The sequence below is a fragment of the Phocoena sinus genome, chromosome 10 (assembly GCF_008692025.1).
Source record: "Phocoena sinus isolate mPhoSin1 chromosome 10, mPhoSin1.pri, whole genome shotgun sequence".
Taxonomy (NCBI): domain Eukaryota; kingdom Metazoa; phylum Chordata; class Mammalia; order Artiodactyla; family Phocoenidae; genus Phocoena; species Phocoena sinus.
In genome coordinates, this window is record NC_045772.1 from 8,752,481 (window position 1) to 8,774,494 (window position 22,014).

A 22,014-nucleotide genomic window follows, 5' to 3' on the forward strand; every position below is an offset into this window, starting at 1 on the left:
CCTGGTTGTGTGGTTGGTGAGAGGCCCTGGGGGGACCTGCCCCTGGTGCTGAAATCCCCTTGGGTGGAGGGCAACTTCCCCTGGGCAGCACCAGAGGCCAAGGAGGGTCAGCCTCCCCTCCCCCGACAGTGTGGACAGCACGGTCCCTGTCCTCTTAGTCTGGTCCCCGAGGGCCCTTGTTCTCCGCGGGTGGTTAGGATGACTCTCAATTCCTTCTGGATTGAGCCTCAAGATGAGCAGGGACGAGGCTGTTTGAGCACCTCAATTAAAAGCTCTGGTGGAACAGAAAGTCCAGATCCAGGGGCTCTGAGAGCTTTGCCCACACTGCGTGGTCAGCTTCTCCAGGCCAGCGACCCCCACCCTCCGCCAGAGAGGCGTGTGACACAGACACCAGACCCAGCCCAGCAAAACAAAGGCACTTGTTTTATTACTGCTTTCTTGAGGAGTGTTTCAAGGCACAAAACCCAGGCCAGAGCCCAGTCGTTTCCCTCTGTCTTCCCTGGGGCTGGTCCTCCCACAGAATCAGACAAATGGACCAAGTTCGTGGACCGCTGAAAGCATATGGTTTGTAAATACTGTAAAATCAAACATTGCTTTGGCTTTTATTTACTGTAACCTGTTCACATCACCCAGCACCGAAACAGCTTATCCGGGCTCCTTGGCCTTTGTTCTTTTGCCTTGGTTCCTGCAGTGTCTCCTCTGTCCAGGTTCGTCCTGCCCACCAGCCTCTGTCCCTCCTGCCCGTGCCTCATCTGCCCCCAACTTGTCACTCCAGTGTCTTCCTCACCTGTTCCACTTCACCTCCTGTCCCTCTTCCTCCCTTCGGCTTCTCACGCTGCTCCTGGATCTTTTGAAATGTCTCCGTTCCCTTCTACCTCCTGCGTTTTCACTTCCAGAGACCCCTCCTCACTCGCTGGACTCCCCCTGCCTCTCAGGCTATTTTCTCTTCCCTCCCAAGACCCACCACAGAGTCTTTTCTTTTTCTCTTTTTCTCTAAAGGCGACATGGGGATCAGAGAATGGCAGATTTCAGAGTCAACAGGCCATAGCCTACGTTACACTGACAGTTACTTCTGAGTCAGAAACCCTTTCTTCCTACGTCACCTTGGGTGATGGCTGCCCGGTCCCTCCTCAGAGCAGGAAAGGCTGGGAAGAAGAGGAAGCAACAGGTCCCCACCCACCCCGGAGCTCCTTCACCAGCACTTCCGCCTGAGCCCTTTCCTTCTGGTCTCCGTATATACGCGCCCACCACCCCTCCTAGACGCCCTCTGGGCGGACACGTTTATTCTGGCTCCCCTACGACACTGAGCTTCCTTCTCCAGTGTCCCTGCTCCCCAGCCAGGCTGATCTGCGCTTCACGCACCCAGACTGAGCCCTGGGAGACACGAGTCTATTTTGAGGTGAAGGAGAGACAGTGGCCGTGGGGTTCCTTCCCAGGTGCAGCTTGTGGGGCGGGGAGGCGCCAGCGGTGGCCCAACAGTCGGAGGGAACGGGAAGCTCTCTCCAAGCCAGCTGCCACCCAGGGTCATGGCCAATCAGTCAATCAACTAGTCGCTAAGCAGTGCTCTTGAGGAGTGGGCTTCTCTCTGTGTTGCTGGGCAAAGCATCTTCAAAACACAGGAAACCAAGAGGGAAAACAAATAGAGCCCTGAAGAGACACCCCTGTAACCATAAAACAGTGGCTCTGAAATCTGCCATTCTCAGCCGGGGCTTCTACGGGCGCTTTACAGAGTCTAGGATGCTGCTTTCTTGGTTGCTGGGGAAACAGATGTTACACTCAAGTAAGCCAGTGGGGGATTTGTGAAAAACCGCTCCGTTTCCCAGTGCTTGGTTCTCACAGGGCCTCCATTTCTCCACCGCAGCCACAGGGAAGAGAATTCGTTGGGGAACGTTCGCTTGAGGGAGAGGAAGGTCTCAGGTGAACATCCGCCAGGGGACTAGTCTTGCCCAGGCCCTGGGACACCCCCTGCTCCAGCCCTCCCCTCCCATCCCCTCCCGCTCCCAGCTCAGAGCGACGCCTTCGTCCTCCACCCAGCAGTGCCCACCCCGCGGGGAGAGGGGGGCAGCAGCCCCGCACACCCTCGGAGGGGGCGGGGAGCCGGACATGCAGGTAAAGGAGGACATGCCCCACCAAGTCCAACCCCACCCTGCTTTTCTGCGTCCAACACCAGGTGTGGATCCCGCTTAGGTCCTCTCAGTCAGAATTCCCAAGACGAGGAGGGAGCGGTGCCGGCTTGAGGGCAGGAGGCATGTCGGTGTCATTTCCCTGCCTCCCACTTCCCAGCGCCCCCACTGCCTTCTGCACACCCGCTGAGGGGAGCAGAAAGATAAGTATGAATAGAATTGTCCACCTGAGCTCCTTTCATATCAACTAAGTAACCAACTAACTTGCCAATAAATTACTATTATAAATGTGTGGATACATAGGCATATATACGTGTGTGCATATGTATATATACACACACATATATATGTATGTGTAGTTCCAGATTTTCTTCCTTGTTCCATCACTTGCAGGCAGCTTCAGACAAAAGCTTCCGACCCCTCCAGAAGGGCCTCACCGGATCATGGGTGCCACGTAGTTGGCAGGGAAGAGGCCCAGCTTGTTGTGCAGGCGGCCAGTCCACCAGGATGGGTTGGAGCTGTCCAGAACCTCAATCACCTCTCCGCAGTGGAATCCCAGCTCATCATCTTCGAGAGCCTCAAAGTCGTACAGCGCCCGGGCCCACCGCACTCGCTGCTGGGGGAAAACACAGAGAGGTCCTGCTGAGCTGGGGCCGGCCGAGCTGCTTTCTGAGCCACGGGCACACGGAAGAGGATCTGCGGGCCCTGGTACCAAGACAAAGCTCTCTGTGAGCTGCCTGCCCTGAAGGCTGACGGATGGCTCTCCAGAGACATTTCAAACCCCACTGCAACTGAAAGCAGACCCGGATGCACAGCTCTGAGCAACTGAGATGTTATTCTCCAAGGCTCCAAGAGGATCCTTGAGAACTACTCTCTCTACATGAATAGGTGTTCTTTTTATTTTCTTCGACTGACAAACAGAACGCAGTGTGCCCAGACTAACAGCCCTCGATGCCAGCGCAATGGATCTCCCTCTGCTAGAATTGCAGTCAGGAAATATGAGGATCGGGCAAGGCCCGACAGCCAAACTGATAACAGCAGGCTGGGATCAGCTCTACGGGGAGCTCCTGCCCCACCATCACTCGCTGGGTTCCCACCACCTCTGTGTGCAGTTTGACACACAGTCTCTCGTGGAGAGAGACTGGTCTCTCCCGGTCTCTCGTGGAGGACCAACCGTTTCTCTACTTGGCCCCTTGGCCTCCTCCACTGAGCCCAGAGAGGGAAGTTCACATACCCCGGCTGCTTGGAGTTGCGCGGGGTCTGTGTGTCTCCTTTGCATGAGGGCGGCATTCATTTCGCTGCTGTTGCCCATGCCACAGTGCCCATCGTTTATGTCCAGGCTGCTTCCACGGCGTTCCTAGAAACAGATGTGACAGAACAGCCATCACCACATCGCCGGAAGCATCCCTCACAGGCTCCCCCAGCACCTTGCTCTGATGACACGGACACAGCCAGTGCAGAAAGATGATGCCAGATTTCATTCATTCAACCAAGGAATATTTATCTGGCACCTACCATGTGTCTAGTACTGTCTTAAGCATGAGGATATGTAGCTGGAAAGAGGAGGCCCCTATCTTCATGGAACATCGGTTTAGAGGGGGAACCATACACATTTAAGTGATGGGTGAGCATAGAGAAGAGTGTATAAGTTGGCCTGGGTGATCAGGGAGCAGATGATACTTGAACTCCAGCTTAAAGAGGAGTAGAACTGACTAAGAAAGGGCATTTCAGGCAGAGGGGACAGCATATAAAAAGCCTCAAAAGCATGAGAGAAAACGCAGTGAAAAATTCTGGTAACTAAAGGTAGTGCAGTGTTGCCAGAATGCATGTTCACATGGCGCGGGAGCAGGGGATGGTGCTGGGGAGACAGGTAGGGGCAGCTCACAAAGGACTTTGTGTGCCCTGCTGCGGAATTCAGGGATGATGCTGTCTGGCTGTATTGTCACTCTGGGCAAGCCACGTAAAATCCTATCTGGAACAAGGCGGGGGATAAATAAATAAATAAGCAAGGATCCATTTCTGGTGTTAATCCGTTTTTCTTGTAGATCTTGACAGCCAGATGGGTTAAAGGGCATGAAAAGATTTGTAATTGTGCTGATAGGAAAATGAAACAATTGTTCACTGAGTCCTCAGGGTAAGAGAGAGAGTGTGTGTGTGTGTTTTCAACCAGGGAGCCATTTAATTCACAGAGACTTTTTCCCCCGAGAGCGGTTTCCATATTTCTGCCATCTGGGGGCCCAGGATCTTCTATATGGGCCCAGTGAGAGCTGGTGGGGCCTGGCCTGGCCTGGGACGTTCCTCCCCAGCCGACAGTCCTGGACCCAAAACAGGTCCCCAGCATTTATTTGCTTTGGTTGTTTCCAGCACCGTGGGGAGTTTTCATACACTAAGTGGCAGTGGGGACAAGGTGACTGAAGCCTGGTGGGGAGAGCAGGTCCTTCTCCCCACCTCACTGTGCCCCACGTCATTCTTTCCAGGTACCTGATGAAGAGGCGGCTGCTGCTGCAGGTACCGCTGCTGTGGTGGCGGTGGTGCGGGGGGATACTGCGAGGGAGGGGGCGGGGGGTGATCCGACAGCTTCCGGTTCATCGAAGGCCGGATTTCTTCTCCCACAGTCCCACTCAGGGGTAGGCCTCCCTGGGACCTCCGGTCCAGGCTGTTACCCCGCTGACCCTGGGAGAGAACAGAGATGATGCGGATCCATCCTCCTCACGCATCTCCTGGTCCTACCCCACTCTTCTGGCAGCTGTTCCCAGACTTAGCTCATGACAGCTCCAAGAAACAGCTGATGGGGTGAGGGCAGCTTAAGGAGAATCGATGGTTCAGACCATTACGTTTTCAAAGCGACCGCTGCATTCTCAGATTCTCCCAGTTTGGGGAGTTTGGGTCTCCGGTTCACAGACTTTCTGCGTGGTACCCAACTAGCCCCTTCCTAGCGGGCTTGTTTTTCTCTGTGTAATCAAGCTTAAATGTTCCATTTTACCGACACAGTGCCACCCCTCCTTATCACATGTTGCCCCACTGCTGGACATCCTACCCTCCAGATAAGCTCTGCTATTGACTTTGCATGATTTTGAACTGTCACTTATAGCCTGGTGATGGAGACCCAAACAGCAACGCTCTTGCAGCACCATGGAAACCAGGCCTGCTGCTGGGCACGTTGGGAAGAAACAAGATCTTTCTCCTGAATGCTACCACAACCTCGTGACTCAGAGACAATTCCTTGTTATTTTTATCTAACAAACAATTACACAGGGCCCTCGGCTTAGTATATGCCAGGCACTGCGCTAAGCACTTTGCAAAATGAACTCATTAAATCCAGTTTAATGCATTTTTATATTTCCTCTTTCACCTGTGTGTGCACATCCTAATAAATGAATACCTCTGTCCATTTCCTGGTTAAAAGAACTTACAAGGTGGGGGTTTAACCTTTGCTTATCTTTCTAAATTTCTCTGTGCATTTGGGAACACTCTTTCCTCCTTTGATTGTAACTTCTCAGGCTTAAAATCAACCCATTACTTGCAAGGGATGGTTTTCTTTACTTCCCTGAAGCACATGTTGCTTTGAAAGTCTCAATGTCTTTTCAAATAACCTGTCGCTGGGATTTCAACTCTTCTAGTCAATGCTTGTTCCTGTAATACCCATCTCCTATAACCATGTTATTTCCTTTGAAACACATTGCATAGATTGTGTGTGTGTGAATTTACTTATGGAGGCTAGTTAACATTTCCTTAGTGCCGACTATGGACCAGACCCTGTAATGGCAAGGCCTGTAATGATGTCTCATTTATCCTCACAACAGCCCAATGAGGGAGGCATTATAGTCTCTCCATTCTATGGATGAGAAAAACCGATACTCAGAAAGTTTTCTTCTCTTGCAACGAAATCAGGTTTTAAAGAAAGCCAGGTCTGTCGGATGCATCTTCTTTAAAACAATACTTCATATCCCAAACTGTTCCAAGAGCAAGAATGCCACCTCCAGTTTTCTCCTCCAATGCCCCCTGCTTCTACCCTCCCCCATCTCCAAATCTGGCCACAAAGCTCTACCTGCTGCATTAGTCATGGACTCTAGGCTCTAATATCCCCATGTAGAGTGCCCCCCCATCCTCCCCGCACCTTCATCCTTGGGCGGCTCCTGAGCTAGGCTGGAAACTGTGACATAGTAACATCTGTGAATAACAAAATAAGAGCGTAATAAGAGCCCATGTGTACCGAGTGCCTGTGGCGTGATGAGGAATGATGCAAGGAATGGGTATACATGATCTTCTCTAACCTTCACACCATCCTATGAGGTAGCTGTCACTATTATCTCAATTTTAATGGACGAGGAAACTGAGGATTAGAGAACTTTCCAAAGTCACATACCTAGGAAGTGCTAAGCTAGGATTTAAACTGAGATCTCTGCCTTTCAGAATACGCAGGGACTTGCCCATCAGATGCATGGTCTTGGTGGTTCGTGTAGGACCCGAGCTGCCCAGAATCTCTGGACTGGGGCCAATGGGGACCTGCAGCATACCTGTTCCTCCCGGGTCCTATCCCTCAGAAAGATCTGCTTCTGTTTGGAGATGGAAGTCGTCCTGTAGTAGTCCACCAGCTTGTTGAGGGATGGAAACTTCTCTGTCCACAGGAAGTAATTACCCTTGTTGTCTTTCATGACTTTGAAGTGCTGAACATCACCCTCATGCCTAGGGATCAAGGCAAATCCAAATTGTCTATTACATGGTGACCATGTCCTTGCCTCCAGGGCTGACTGTATCCAGGGATGCTGGAGTTCTGTTTGGGCAGGGAGCAGAGGTATGGGTGGTTGGCCCATTCCTGGGCAGGTGGGCTGGCCCAGGCAAACTCCAGGGGGAGATCTGTGGGAGGGACGGCTCTGGACACAGGCTGAGCTAGAGGGGATTTTTTTTTTTTTTTTTTTTTTAACATGAGGAGAAGGTAATCTTTCCTCTGACACTGGAACTGACTTTTTATAAGAAAAAAATGTTCCCAGTGCTTTAAAGACTACAAGGTCAAGGACTTTTTTCTACAATGTTTATTTGAAACATGGCAACACCTAAGAACTTACCAGGCTAAGGACTCTGCCAAGATTCAGAGGAGAGGAGTTTTTCAAGCCCTCGTTACCTGTCTGTTAACAGAAAATAGTTTGAACCAGCTCCTTTAAGCCCATAAACTACCCTGAGAAATCTGCCACACTTTGTTCTCTACATAACGGGTATCTCTTGGTCTTGTTTTGCATAAATAAGGTTACAAAGTATTTTGAGCTTTTGGGAAAGAATGTGCTGAGCCTCAAAGAGGTGGAGGGGCCTTGTCAAGGTCACTGTGAGTGAGTGGCAGAGCTGAGACAAGGACCCGGGGTCTCTGATTCCAGTCTAATGAGCTGGGCCTGTCACACCATGCACACGTGCTAACTTCTTTTGGTTTTTATTATCATTTTTTTTCATGCTAACTTCTTTTAGATCAGCACCTTTGACACCAGCTGGACTCACAAGTGATGGAGCATGCTTGTACCAGGGATGGAGAAATTGGATTTTATTCATTGGAAAGAGGGGACTGGGCCTTTACTAATAGCTCCAGCCTTTTTCCATCACCAAGTCATTCTTGTTGGGATGTCAGGTTTTTTTTTTTTTGTCAGATGGATACACATTTATGTCTAAAAATAAACTGGCGTTAATGATACCAGTTGCCTGATGGCAGAAGAAAGGTCACAAACTTAAAGCATGTTGAAGAGTAAAGATACCTCGTTCTTAGGGATGGAACACAGATCTCTTCGTGGTCTGTGTTCAGAGGGGACAGGAATTCTTTTTTTTTTAATTTACTTATTTAATTGATTTATTTATTTATTCTTGGCTGCATTGGGTTTTTGTTGCTGAGTGCAGACTTTCTCTAGTTGCAGCGAGCGGGGGCTACTCTTCGTTGCGATCTGTGGGCTTCTCATTCATTGCCATGGCTTCTCTTGTTGCAGAGCACGGGTTCTAAGCGTGCAGGCTTCAGTAGTTGTGGCACACGGGCTCTAGAGCACAGGCTCAGTAGTCGTGGCTCACGGGCTTTGTTGCTCTGCGGTATGTGGGATCCTCCCGGACCAGGGCTCGAACCCGTGTCCCCTGCATTGGCAGGCAGATTCTTAACCACTGCGCCACCAGGGAAGCCAGGAGACAGGAATTCTGATCTTCCTTCTCATCTTTTGTGTGGGTCTCTGCTCATAGCCAGGTGAACCCATGCAGTGACCTCTGCTTAGCCACCTTGGGGGGGTCATAGCCAACACTTTGGCAATCATTGCTTGCTCTTCCCCTTTCGGCTGTGGTCACTCACATATGCTTTCTTCAGGGCCACACCACGTGGCTCAACGCACAGCCATCACTCCCCACATCGGGGTGAGGAGGAGGAAATATTCTTGTGAAACAATTATTCATCCACCACCTCTTAGTCAAAGAACTCAGAATGAGAAACATTAACCCTTTCACCCCCACGTGCTGAGAAGATGGATGTCAGGGCTGTAGTGGGTCATCTGGGTGCTGGAGAGAGAGTGGCTGGACCACTGTCTCGAGTTCTGAGAGGGGCAGAGAAAGGGTGTAATTCAGGGCTCCAGACTCTAAAGTCTAGTATTTCAGACCCCCTAAAAAATGCTAAGTGATAGAACTACAATTAGCTCTTAATTATCCGTGCCCATGACAGAAAGCAGACATATAAATAAATAAAAATGATTCTGCTTTGGAATACATTATACTACATTTCTGCAGAAGAGGCAATACCGATTACAGTAATAATCACCATCATGAGAAGATGCACGGCCTCAGCGGCAGGGGAAGACGGTAGCAGACGTCAAGGCTGATGGTTTTTTGTAGAATTCAATTTAATCGAGGAACTAGAAACCCTAATTCCTCACTGAAAAAGCCAGACTCGGCAACATCACGCAGACCAAAGGCGCGGAGAAATGCCTTTCAGTCGGACAATTTGCTTGGTCTGGCCTCGAATTGTGGCCCTTAAGAAATAGGCTTGACCTGCAAGATTTATTAATAGAGCAAAATCTCATTAATTAAGACCTAACAAGTTTAGAATTTGTGATATATCAATATTGGCCTGAGCTAAAATTTACCATCGCCCAAGATGTGAAAAAGGAAGCTTTAGTTAAGGGAAATGAAGAGTTTAAGTCAGCCTGCAAGGGCAATGCTTAGGAGACCAAGCTATTCTTGAGCACGTTGGGGGCACAAATGCATACAAATGGTTGACCCATTATTTTTAAGTCCTTCCTACTTATTCCTTGCAGGACACTTTCTTTCTAAATCGTAAAGTGGCCTCCGTTTATTACCCGAGATTGGATTTATGAACTTAAAGCTGCATGCCTTTCAGACTGTATCGCGGAATCCAGACAGCACTTCTGGTCAGGTAACTCGACAGCGAGGTTTCCCTGTACAGGTTGTCGCGCCAACCCCTGTACTGCTATCACCATAATTCTTGCACTTTCACATGTGGTCATCAAGTCTGATGTGTGACTTGAGATCCCCAACACGCTGACCACATGCTGTGAGTTCAGACTTGGGGCTTCTGCGTGTGGGGCTGTGTCGTGTTAAAATGAGTCACTTCCTCCCGGGGGTGCTGAACATTAACGAGACTTTTCTGTCACAGTCCCCCCACCCCAGGACTCCTGGGCTCTGCTCTGTTCCTGTCAGTTTTGACGCATTACGGGGCATGGAGGTAGCCTTTTGTTTTGTGCAGCCACTTCCAACTACGGATGTGTCCTACAGTGGTGACTTGGGTTTTGATTTTTCTCTACCCTTCTTCAAACAAGCACCAGTAGTAAAACAAAACGTTAAGATCGCAACCCCAAGGCGGATGTGGACAGTTGGGAATTCTCTTTTCCTCCTCCATTCCCACGCCTTCCACAGATACTCATCCAGCACCTACTGGGTACAGGGTGCTGTAAAAGCCACAGAGACGAAGTTGATAAAAATCCTCTCTTTCCAGAAGCACCTGGGCTGGAGGGGGAGGCAGACGAACGCACATGTAATTTGGGCCACAAACTAAGGAGCTGTGTATGTGTGTTATGGAAAGAGAATGCACAGCATCACAGTTGATAAGATGCCTGGGCCCCTTGGCCGCCATGCTCCTGAGGAATAGGTCATGTTCAAGGGGTCACCTTGCTGCTTTAATGCTTTAGTAGGTCAGGGAGGAGTCAGGAACAGCCGGTACCTGACAGATATGGAGAAGTCCCCTGGGGAGCTCTGGCTGGCCCGGATGATGAAGCAACCAACCTCCTTGCCCATCAGCAAGCTCTCTGCCTGGTGTCGTGAGAGGCCTTCGTGAAACCATCTATCAGGTGAGATAAAAGCAGAGGATCTTGGTGAGACGCCAGAGTGATGGTAGGGGTGAGGGTAGGGAGGGAAGGAAGTAGGGGAGAGATGACCCAAAGGGAGAGAGGCTGTGGACTGCTCAGCAGAGAGCAGACAGAGACCAAAGAGGGGCCAGGTGCTTTTGAAACTAAACAAACGCTCCAGCAGTTTGCAGGCGAGGCAAGTGAGTGTTCCCCTTGAGGCACCTCCTGTCTCGTCCCCCCAGGAGAAGTCTCTCTCCTGCTTGGAAATACTGAATCACGGAAATGTGCCACTGCACCAAACGGGACAGCGTGGGAGTCACTCACTGCGGGGAGTGGCTTCCTGCAGGCAGCTGTGAGAGGGATGTCTCTAGAAAAGAACTGCAGGGACAGGGACCCCTTGGGGCACTGGAGGCAATGGGCAGGGCCTTGGGTGCCAGCTCCGGGCTGAGACCTTGGTGGCCAGGAAAGAGAGTCACAGCCCAGGTCCCCTGGGTGGCGTGGGGTGGGAGCAGCTGTGCTCCCTGCCTGGCAGAGGCTGCAGGGCACCCAGGGAGGCCCGCACACACACTTGGAAATAAGCAAGGCTGGTAGCAGCCAGAGAGAGGCATCTACACAGCCAGCTCCTGGGCCCTCCCCCAAAAACCAGGCTGGAAAATAATCTTTACCCTGGAAAAGAAGAAACCAAGGAGAAACTGCTCTTTCAGGCTGGCAGCCTTTGGAAGCATTGCTGCAGGGGGTACAGCGTATATGAAAAAGGCCAAACACTTGCACAGGGGCAAGTCAAACAGTGGCTACAGCCACGGGGCAGGAGGCCAGAAACCTCTCTCAACCATAGAGAAGCGGAACAAGTGTTTGCAATCCCTCAGCAGCCAAAGGTAGGGTGGTGTCCTTCTGCTGCAAGGTGCCTGCTCTAATTGCCACCCCTGGAAAGCCAGTATGTGTGTCCCTTTAAGATGAAGGTCCAACGGGCCACAGCTTTGGATTCCTTTGTGAGCAGTTCCCTGTGCTCTTTGGAATGTAGGAACTGAACAGACATGGGTGGCGGAAGAATGTCCTTCCTCCAGACCTGGGACTTGCAGGGGAAGGTTGGTCGGGCTCTGAGGGGAGTCTGGAGATCTGCCTGGAGATCCTGCCAGAGTGTTTGCCATGCAAACCTACCATGCTGATGAGTGGCCACCACAGGAAATGTAATGGGGAGGGGAAGAGAATGGGACCCGCTCCACAGCAGCCATCCTCAGAGGAGATATCTCGGAAGAGGCAGCAAACAGTGAGGGGACTCTTTAGAAAATACACACTTGTCCTCCATCTGGAATTTGATAAGTGACTTCCCTCAAGACTTGCAAAAATGTCCACATCCTGCATATGAAACGAGTGCCAGGTTTTCCTATTACACATCGTTCCAGAAGCTATTCATTCATAGCTAACAGCTTTTATTAAACATCTACTCTGTGTTGAGCCTCCTTCTGGGGATATAGCGGATATAGTGGTGAGCAGCACAGACAAGGACCCTCATGGAACTTCTTTAGTGCGGTGGGGAGAGACACACCATAAACAACAAAGTAATAAGAATATTAAGTGTGTCAGCTGATGTAAGTGCTGTGGAGGAAATGAAAACAGAGGAGAGATGGGGTGGGGGAGTCATTCAAAATATGGTGATCGGGGGGGGTCTCACTGGGAGGGCGACATTCTAACTGTAAAGGAGACGGGCGAGGCGAGGAGAAACTGGCGAAGGAGTCGGGGAAGGAGCAGCCAGGGAGGCGGGAAGAGAACCAGGAAGAAGGATGTTCTGGAAGCCAAAGGAAGAGGGAGAGATTCCCCACATCGAATCGTGCTGACGTGATGGCCTACGATCGGCCACTGGGACCAGCAGTTCACGGTGACCTTGAAGTTGTGTGGGTTCTGGGGAGAATGGCAGGAGAGGACTTTAGGACGGCAAATATAACGATTCTTATGAAGAAGTGGAGTCGTAGCTGGAAGGGGGTTTGGGATCAAGGGTTTTGCTGTTTGGTTTCGCTTTTAGGTTTTTGGTAAGATGGGAGAAACTGCGACATCTTTGTTTGCTGCCAGGAATGATCCGGCAGAGAGGGAGGCAAGTTGATGCGCGAGAGAGGGGAGAACTTCTGCTCGAAGCGCAGATGGTTCTTTCCAAACAACTGCAGGAAAGGCAGTGTCTGCGCAGTTGCAGGATGTGGGTGGATGCAGCGAGTCAGGTCGGGTGGGGTCGAGGGGCTTTTCTGGGGGCCTCCGCTGTCCTGGAAGCCAGGCCATCCGCCGAGAGTGCGGTGGAAGAGGGGCTGCAGGTGTGCCGTGCTCACCTAGAAGATGACAGGGCAGCCTCAGGGGCCCCCTGGCTGAGGTCAGTGGTCATTCTGTTGGTTCAGTGGTCACTTTGCTCTTCGGCTAGACCCTGACCCTCACACAACGTTAGATTTCTATCTCACCCCTGTGGTCAATTCTTGAGGTGCACGTGACCCAATCTCAATTTTTCGTTTCCTCTTTATGGAGGGAATTTCCCTGACCTCTCTCACTGGTGCGAACATGGTTTCAGGAAGGCCGAGAGCTTCGTCCTCCTGGTTGGGATGGAGGGTGGATTGGGAGATAAAAGAGAAGAGGCCTGAAGGAGCAGCTGTTGAGGTGGAGTGGCCGAGAGTGCACCCCGCGCACCCCCGGAATTCTTGGAAACCCCATGGTTGCAATTATACATGATGTTAGTTTATAAACTTAAAATAGGTGATTCTTTTTTTTTTTTGCGGTATGCGTGTCTCTCACTGTTGTGGCCTCTCCCGTTGTGGAGCACAGGCTCCGGACACGCAGGCTCAGCGGCCATGGCTCATGGGCCCAGCCGCTCCGCGGCATGTGGGATCTTCCCGGACCAGGGCACGAACCCATGTCCCCTGCATCGGCAGGCGGACTCCCAACCACTGCGCCACCAGGGAAGCCCAAAATAGGTGACTCTTGCCCATGGTATAAAATTCAAACGAGAATGCTGTGCAATGCGAATCTCCCTCCCACCCCCGGCCTTCAGCTGGGTGGTTCCCTCTCCAGAGGCAACCATTTTTGACAGCGTCCGGGCTGTGCCGGGCTAATTTTAGTGGCTGCTGCAGTAAAGGGGAGTGTGTGGGGCAGGCCCATCTCAGCAGGCTGGAAATACTTACTCAGGAAACTTGATGTCTATAAAATTCTTGGGCACGTATCCTTCTTGGCTCCTAAGCTCCGCCTTGTACCACTCCTCTTGGTTACTTAAGATCTACAGGGAGGAGAAGGAAGGACAAAGACACTGTGGGGAGGACTCCAAGAAGCAGGAGAAAGGGGTTGCAGGGCAAAGAAAGCGCTCTGGGATTTAGAGGAAAATAAGCCGAAGAAGCCACACAGCCGCTCGAGTGGGGAGCGGCTGGCTTATCTTTGGAGTTTGGCTTCCCTTGACCCCAAGCTATTTCTGTCCACGTGGGCCACCCACTCATATGACCGCACCTGGCCTGACCTCCCAGACTCAGGACTCAGGGGCTTCCCTGAACTCCTTTTCTCCTTCTGTTTGGGAGATTTGTGTCCCAGATCTTAGCACTTTAAGCTCCTTATCTAGGCAGGTAGTTTCTCCTTCTCTGCCAGGTAACAAGGAACCTTTTACAATTTTAATTTGCTCTTCCTTTTTTACACCAGCAGATTAAAACGTAAACATCAAGCGGGGGCTAGCTTTGAAAACAGTAACTCTTGGTGTTCACACTCCATGTTTTCACAGAGTTTGGACATAACTCAAGATACCTGGAATGCCTTTTCTAAACTTGCTTTTAGACCCAGATCATAGGCAAAACCAGAAGTTCTGTCTCATTACTGTAGGGTCTTACCTCGACCACGACCCCAAGTGTCATCACCTGCCCTGATTACTCATCTGACCCTCCAGACGTGGCTGTATGTGGCTTCTGGTTATTTCAGAAAATCTTTTACCATCAAAAGACAAATATCTGCCCCCCCCCCCAACTGAGAACGTTTCTAAAATATGTAGCGCAGACTCAACAATAATTCAAAATGAAGATGGCAGAACAAAAAGATGGGAAGAAACTTGGCGATGTCATGGAGCCGCTGAATTAGCCACCCAGGAGCCCTCCTACTTCTGGACTTTGCAGGAGAAATTATAAATCTTCTGTTGTCGTTTAAGCCAATTTTAGTTTCTGTTTCTTGTAGCTGAAAATGTCATACAATAATAAAGAGGATAGCAGAAGATGGATAGGAAAGGTTGCTCAGAGGAGAGGCCATCTGGGTTGCCCAGGCAATGAAAGGAGCTACCCAGGCGAAGTCTGATGGCAAAAGAGCTACTTCTGGGGAGTGAGGAAGGAAGGTGAATTCTGGGGACAAAACACCTCGGTCAGGGACAGTTTAGATTGTGACTCCAGGAGAAGAGAGAGGGGAAACCAGGGGCACAGGGCCTTGTAGCCCACGTTGAAAAGCATGGATTTTTATCTTGAAACGTATGGGGAGCCATGAAAGGATTTTCAGCAGGGAAATAGCACAGTGAGAATCAGAGTTAAGAACGGCATGCTGTATCAGAGCGTGAAGATGGATTGGGAGGTAAAGTCAGGGGAGAAAGTGTAGGAAGACGCGTGTAGCCATCCAGGCAAGAGACGAAGGGGATCTGGCCTGAGAACAGGTGAGGACAGATTTCAGAGGAATCAGGAAGCACAAACGGGCAGGACTTCCTGACTGTTCGCAGAGCCTAGGGAGAAGGGGAATTCTGGGATGGCTCCGGATTTCTGGCTTGGGAGACTGAGTGGGTGGCAATGCCTTTACTAAAATAGAAAATACAGGAGGAGGAGCAGGTCTGAGGGAAAACTCACAGACTTCAGGTCGCCTGTACGGGAATCAAGTTGCCCCGGGACGCTCTGAGAAGGAAGGATTAGCGAGCGTTGGAGATGTGTGTGGGGCTCAGCGGAGAAGTGGGGGCTGGAGCTAGATTTTGGAGTCGATTCATCCAAAAGTGGGTGGACTTGAAGCCTCTGGTTTCTCCCTCCCAGAGATGGGAAGAGAGCTGAAGAGAGCTAAGTAATTGAGAAGCAGGGTTGACCTATTTCTAATATCACTCCTGAGTCTGGGATGAGAAGGCCTGAGGTCTAGCTTGGTCCTGTCACTAGCTGTCTGACCTCAGGCGAGTCAACTACCATCTGCCAAACGGGGGCAAGAAAAACTGGCCGGCGCCTCACGGAGCTGATGCAAGGATCAAACGCGCCCTGGTACCTGGACGTCCTTCAGAGACTACAGGCTGTGTTTTTAAATATAATTCTGTAAAACGTGGTATTCTTATGAGGGAGAACTCCAGCTCTGAAGGACACGGAAGGGTTTATAAGTTCTTTAAAGTGTTATATGTGTATGTTTTGAATGTAATCATGTGTTCTGAAGAAATAAAAGTGTGTCCCATGTTTGAGTTCTAGAATTGCTGAGAAAAGAAAACTCTATAGTTTCTGACATCAAATGTGACTGTCGGCATCACTAAGGGCGTGTGGGTACGCGTGTGGCGAGGGGCCTGTGGGGAAGGTGGGAAATCTAGGTCAAAGGAGGAACCAGGGAGCTCAGCAGCAGGGCCTGGCTGCACATAAGGAACGCAGGGGCATTTCACCCTGCGCCAAGCGTAAAGGCTTTGGAATTCCTTTCTCCCGTCACATGGGAAGGTGATGTGTGGCTTGGGTAGCAGCAGTCAAGTATCAGGGTGAGCAGGGATGAGGTAAAAGGCCATTTGGAAATCGATGCTGCACGGTAAGAACCACACTTCGCGCTGAGCTCTCTGACCCCAAACCGGCTGTAATTTTAGTAATCGTGGCTCATACCCATCTACCCCCTCTAGCAACCGAAGATTGTCCCACGGTGCCAGCCATTTTCCCCACCACCCGGTGCTCCGTCGGCCTGAGATCATGTTCCCAGAGAGGCGCATTTATCGGCTTTCTGTGGTGTATAGAAGGCAAGGTTTTAAAAAGATCTCATTTTCTGCAAAGAAGAGTCTTGGGGGGAGGTGTTTTCCTCCTGCCGTTGTTGGCTCAGGGCCCATACTTCCTCTTCCTCTCATCTCTCCATCTCCTCCGTCCCCCTATCTCTTTTCCCCATCTTGCAGATCTGGGCAAGTTCAGCCTAAACGCATGAGGTTTTACCCTTAGCTTTGCTGTGACTTAATTCTTACAACGTTGCCTACCGGAATCATTTTCTGGGTTACATGGCCTGAGAATAAGTTAGACGTGGGAAGAAGACAAAATGTACGGTTGGGTGAATTTTAAAACTGGATGAAATTATAGCTCTTAGAGGCATAGCAGAAATCCGAAGTGCTGAAGAAGTTAATTACGTAGGTCTAACTCTGGGGGCTTTTCGGTTGCTGTTTTAGTAGGAAGAAACGGGGTCGTGTTAGACGTATTACAGAAGCAGATAGAGATGGCCTGGGTCGAGAGACATTTTTTCATAATGACCGGCAGATTCGAGTGGGAAAAGTAAGTTGCGGGCTGTGTGCAGCTGAGGGTCCAGAGGGGCTGCTATGAACACGAAACATCCAACGCCTGACTTCTGGAATGTGTCTTGCACAGGAGAAACGGGATCGAGTCATCTGGCCAGAGTTCTGTGTCCAGCATCTTGTTCACCATTCTGGGATCAGCATCTAGTGAGCACCTGCTGTTTGTACTTAGGTGCCGGGAATACAGAGATGAACAAGCTGGGGCCTGCGCCCCGGGGAACTCAAAGTCTGCAGGGGGCGGTTAATGGTAAGCGAGACATTTTGTGTACCTTCTAATGAAAATGTCTGTTTAGTCTTTTAGCGCTAAAGGCCAAACACGAAAGAACATTCCATGAGTGAATTGCCGGGGCAGTTAAGAGCTAGCCTTGAAAACAATTTCCAAAAAAAAAAAAAAAAAAGAAAAGAAAACAATTTCCAGGATCCTGGGGCTTGTTAGCCATCTCCGGAGGAGAGGGTTGTACGTGGAGACCTACAGGCAGGCCCACTGACCACCATGATACAGACCTTCTGTGAGGCACAGCTGACAAGCCCCCTCCCCTTTCCTCTTTACACCTGTGGCTGCAATGGATAGAATTTGAAAAGAAGGAGGGGTCTGGCTTTCTGATGGAATTCTAAATGAGTGTGCAGAAACACAGTTAACAATTCAAGACATATGTACCGAGCCCCTACCTGGGGCCGTGACTTGTGTTAGATGCTGGGAATATACAAAGATGAACCTGGCAAAGCTCTGCTCTCACACCAGCGGAGGGATCACCCATTCGCTCATTCATCGAATGTTCATCATCTTTCTGTTGTTCTGGACACCGAGGCAGGCCCGGCCCCAACCTGCGCAGAGCTCTGGGGAGTGGAACAGCCACCACGTGCGCGGACAATCAGGACGGCACGGGGCAAGGGCCGTAGTAGAGGTGGGTACTCAGGGTGCAGAGAGCCGAAGCTCGGCCTGCTTGTAAATAACTGTCCTGTGAGGCGGGGGTGTGAGTGCCTTGAACAGTGTGTGAAATGCTGTGGAGGAGCTGAAGAGGGAGTATTTAATCTACCGGGGTGGTCAGGAGCAGGGAGGATTAGTGAGGGTTCCCTGGTAGAGGTGGTCAAATATGTGTGTGTGGAAGGGCATTCAGAATATGGGGAGAGCATGAAAAAGGAGAGTTTGTATATTACAACGTGACCTGGGGCATTTCATACACAAAGATGTGTGTGTGTGTCGCATGTGTGTATGTATGTATGTATATGTGTATGTATGTGTACATGTTCTTACACACGAGCATGATGAGGTTGGGCAGTAGTCTGGGGCCAGATGGCTTAGATTTCCATCAACTGGTCATGGGGAACCACTGAACGCTTCTGAGTAAGGAAATAATATGATCTGATTTATCTTCTGAAAAGATCCATCTGGGACTGGTACGTAGAATGAAGGAGGAAGAGACGGGAGGCAATGAGGTCAGTCAAGGGAACATAACAATAGTCTGAACAGTCAGAGGCAGCAGGAATTGGGTGATATTGACAATACGGTGATCATTTATTGAGCATCTAATTTGGGCTGGGACCATTACCCCTAATCCTTTCTATAACCCTGCAAGATAGGCATGGCCTCCACTTATAGATGAAGACACTGAAGCTCAGAGGCGGCAAGTGACTGACCCACGGCCACACAGCTAATGGGCTGGGACTCAAACTCAGATTTATCTGGCTCCAAAGTCCATGCTCCTTTTTATTGCACCAGATTCCTCTCCAGTGAAGAAGGGATTGCTTGGGAGATATGATAAAAGAAAAATATTCAGAGCAGAGAACAGTGTTTAGGTGTGGGACAGAGCTTCATTCAGATACAGGAGAGGGGCAGTTAGCAGTGTCTAATCCTACAGGGGTTTAGTAGGGTCCTTACATTCCACAATGAGGAGATCACCAGTGGACTTTAAGGGAGTGTTGGGGGGTAAAAGACAGATTCCAGAGGGTTCCAGTGGCGTGAACAGGAAGTGAGGGAGTGGAGGCACCCAGCATAGAGAATTCTTCCCAGTGCTGGCAGTGAGGAGAAGAAAGAAATTAGGAGCTCAACAGAGAAGCAGATTTGAGGAAAGTTTTTTGTTTTTTTGTTTTTTCCTTTTTCCTTTTCTGGGGAATAGGGAACATTTAAGCCAGATAGTAGGTTCTGTTTGAAATGGGAGATGAGGGACGTGACCTGCCCCCAACCCCCCCAGGGAGGTTCTCTTTTGGGTGAAAACACTGGAGAATGGTAGATAATCACATGGTCACAATACCCCAGAAGGAAGGGAGGGACTGCTCACCTTGTCGCAGACCCCTCTGTGACCTTGGTAAGATCCCAAGGAAGTGAAGGTCACTTTTTCCTGGGTCAGCAGCCCAAGCAATATTTTGACCTTGAGAAGTTCCAACATGGAAGGCATACTCTTGGCAGCCACATTACCAGATCTTGCAAGATGCGAGCAGTCAGAGGGATAAACACTGGGGGGTTAAAATTCCAAACCACGCCATTCCACCTGGTTTGTGCTCCACAGACACTTTCCAAGTCACCCTCTCACGTATGATAGGGTTCTTTCCATAGCAAGCATTTATCTTCGTGGAGAGACAATGGTGGTCTCAGTGCCACTGAGCAGTCTCAGGAGGCCCATATGGGTTGCTGAGGACCGGGGATCGGGGTATCCGAGGTGCTCTGAGGCCAGGAAGGGGGACATAGGTGCCAGAGATTGCCCAGTGGCCTCTTGAAGGACTCCTATGCTATTTTGCACGAAACAGGGGCTAAGATGCAGAGTCCGTAAGCATGGTGCATGAAATGTGGGAGGAGTCCAAGGCCTCTTCAGTTCAGCAAGTGGCCACAACAACTCAAGTGCGGGTGGAAGAAAAGTTGTAAGGAACACCTGAGTGGTGGGTGTGCGTGGCCTTTGTTGACCCGCATCTCCTCCAGCTGACTTTCCAGGTGTCCCTATCCATACTTTCCTCCTGTAAGTTCCAGCCGTGCTGAAACTCACAATGCTGACCTAATTCTGCCTGGGCTTGCCCACCTCTGAGCTTTAGCCAAAAGCCCGAATCATCTTCATTGTGTTCCCTGACAACTGATGTTGCCACCCGTTCCTACAACCCCATCTTTCAAGGTGGGATCACTTGTCCCCTCACCTGTGCTCCTGGGCACCCAGATAAGACCATCTGTGACAGCCCTTTGGATGGATTTGTTTCCCCCTCCAGACCACGAGCATCTCAGGACAAGGATGGTGGCTTATGCCAATCGGATTTCCATCACCCGGCCTGGTAGCTGGTGCACAGGTGCTCAGAAGGAACCCTTTTGAATGAGGCAAACTTCACATTTTGAAAGGAACTGTGTGTATTTCTTGAGAAACAAAGGATGGATTGTTAGATTAACTCAGTGGCTAAACCGGAGTAACCTAAACTCTCCCCGGCTCTCCCGGGTCCCGCATCACCTACCTTCAGAACATCTCCAGCGTGAAAGCTCAGTTCATCCTCTCCTGAGGCCATGAAATCAAACTTGGCAATGGCTTCCATGTTGTAACGTGAAGCTGGAAGGGAAATAATGTGGTCATTGTGCCTTTCTGCCAGGAGGAGGGCAGTCTTAGCGGTTGGTGGAGAGGGTCTAAGGTCTCCAGGCCAGAGAGGAAGGCGTAGGCACACAGTGAGGGCTTTTGTTTTCAGAAAGAGCTGCACGAGCTGCTAGGATCCACTTCCCGGCATCATTCTGTGAATCCCCAGATGCCAGGAGCAGGAAATGAAGGCCAGCAACCGCCTTTCCCCTTCTCCTTTCATCCCCATTTGCTGCCTGGCCTGTAAGCGTTTCTGGGGCATCTCTGTTTCCGGTTGATAAAGACAGAAGACTTGCTATCATCTCTAACTTGAGGCCTGGGGGCCTGGAAAGACTGTTCTGTAAACACTATCCCAAGGCTGTCCCTCGACAGCTATATTTAGCCAGGCGGTGTTAATTAGACAGATGCCATTTTCTCTTTTACATCTGAATCATTTAAGAGAATTAGACAGCATTGGTCAGTGGGGAACTTAGCGGCCTTCTACATGGTTTGAGAGTGGAAAGCATTCTGGTTTTAGAACTGGGAGACTAAAGGAGTCAGATTCCTTATTTTATTATTATTGTGTGAGCCAAGGACATTTTGGAAATTTGCCTTTTAATACCTCTGAATTGAGTTAAAACATTGGCTCCTCCTAGTAACACATGAGACCTATGTAAAGATGAATAAGTCAGCCCACAAATGAAATATGGTTGGTTTTTTTAGGAGGCAGTGGGGCTGTAATAGAAAGAGAGCAGAGTCCTGGTTGTGTCCGTGAACAGCTGTGTGATCTGTGTGAGTACTAAACCTCTTGGAGCCTCAGTTTCCTCGTTCGTAAAATGGGAATCATAATGTTCAACGAATAAGGATGTCAGATGAAATTAAAGAAGAGATGCAAAATGTTATACAAGATAACGTTGAGTAGCAGAGCATTTATGTTTTAGAATAACGTTATGGAATGAATTTAGCCTCAGCAAAGGCAGCCCAGCCAAAAGCCACAAAAATGTTCTTCTGATTTCTCCCACCTCCTCTAAACTTTTCTCATTGCAATTTGAGGCTTGGGCTTCCCTGGTGGCGCAGGGGTTGAGAATCTGCCTGCCGATGCAGGGGACACGGGTTCGAGCCCTGGTCTGTGAAGATCCCACGTGCCGCGGAGCAACTAGGCCCGTGAGCCACAATTACTGAGCCTGTGACAGTGAGAGGCCCGCGCACTGTGATGAAGAGTGGCCCCAGCTCACCGCAACTAGAGAAAGCCCTTGCACAGAAACGAAGACCAAACGCAGCCAAAAATAAATAAATTAATTAATTAAAAAAGAAATTTGAGGCTTATTCCCTAGGACGCTCAAGTTCTTTGGTTCTCTGCTAACTGTCAAGGACACCGTCTTGAGAGCTATTGTTTGGCATTTATGTTTCGCAAAATTTGCTAAAGTCTGAAACCCTGTAGGTTAGAAACCCTCAAACCTAACTGACTTTCAGTGACCAAGAAACTGGGACCACAATTATCCTCTCAGTGGGAATTTCTGCCCAAGTGACGAGATTTAGGTAAAAAAGGAAGGTGGCTGCCCGTGGGAGGGGGCGGC

At 50.1% G+C, this 22,014-nt stretch overlaps 1 protein-coding gene across 4 annotated transcripts in view; it reads right to left on the reverse strand.

Annotated features, from left to right (window-relative positions):
• Positions 1 to 400: 400 nt before the first annotated feature.
• Positions 401 to 22,014, reverse strand: part of GRAP2 (GRB2 related adaptor protein 2) — a 63,490-nt gene continuing 41,876 nt past the window's right edge. Inside the window, exons 2-8 of one of the 4 annotated variants that reach the window (XM_032646471.1) lie at positions 20,346 to 20,437; positions 13,591 to 13,682; positions 10,312 to 10,431; positions 6,641 to 6,809; positions 4,605 to 4,796; positions 3,358 to 3,480; positions 401 to 2,736 (exon numbers count right to left, since the gene is read on the reverse strand). In XM_032646471.1, coding sequence (XP_032502362.1) covers positions 2,557 to 2,736; positions 3,358 to 3,480; positions 4,605 to 4,796; positions 6,641 to 6,809; positions 10,312 to 10,431; positions 13,591 to 13,682; positions 20,346 to 20,423 — 954 coding nt within the window. In that variant the 5' untranslated portion in view covers positions 20,424 to 20,437 and the 3' untranslated portion in view covers positions 401 to 2,556. Of the gene's footprint in view, positions 2,740 to 3,357; positions 3,481 to 4,604; positions 4,797 to 6,640; positions 6,810 to 10,311; positions 10,432 to 13,590; positions 13,683 to 20,345; positions 20,667 to 22,014 lie in introns of those variants that run through there. The other 3 variants (XM_032646469.1, XM_032646470.1, XM_032646472.1) reach the window with 3 other exon arrangements.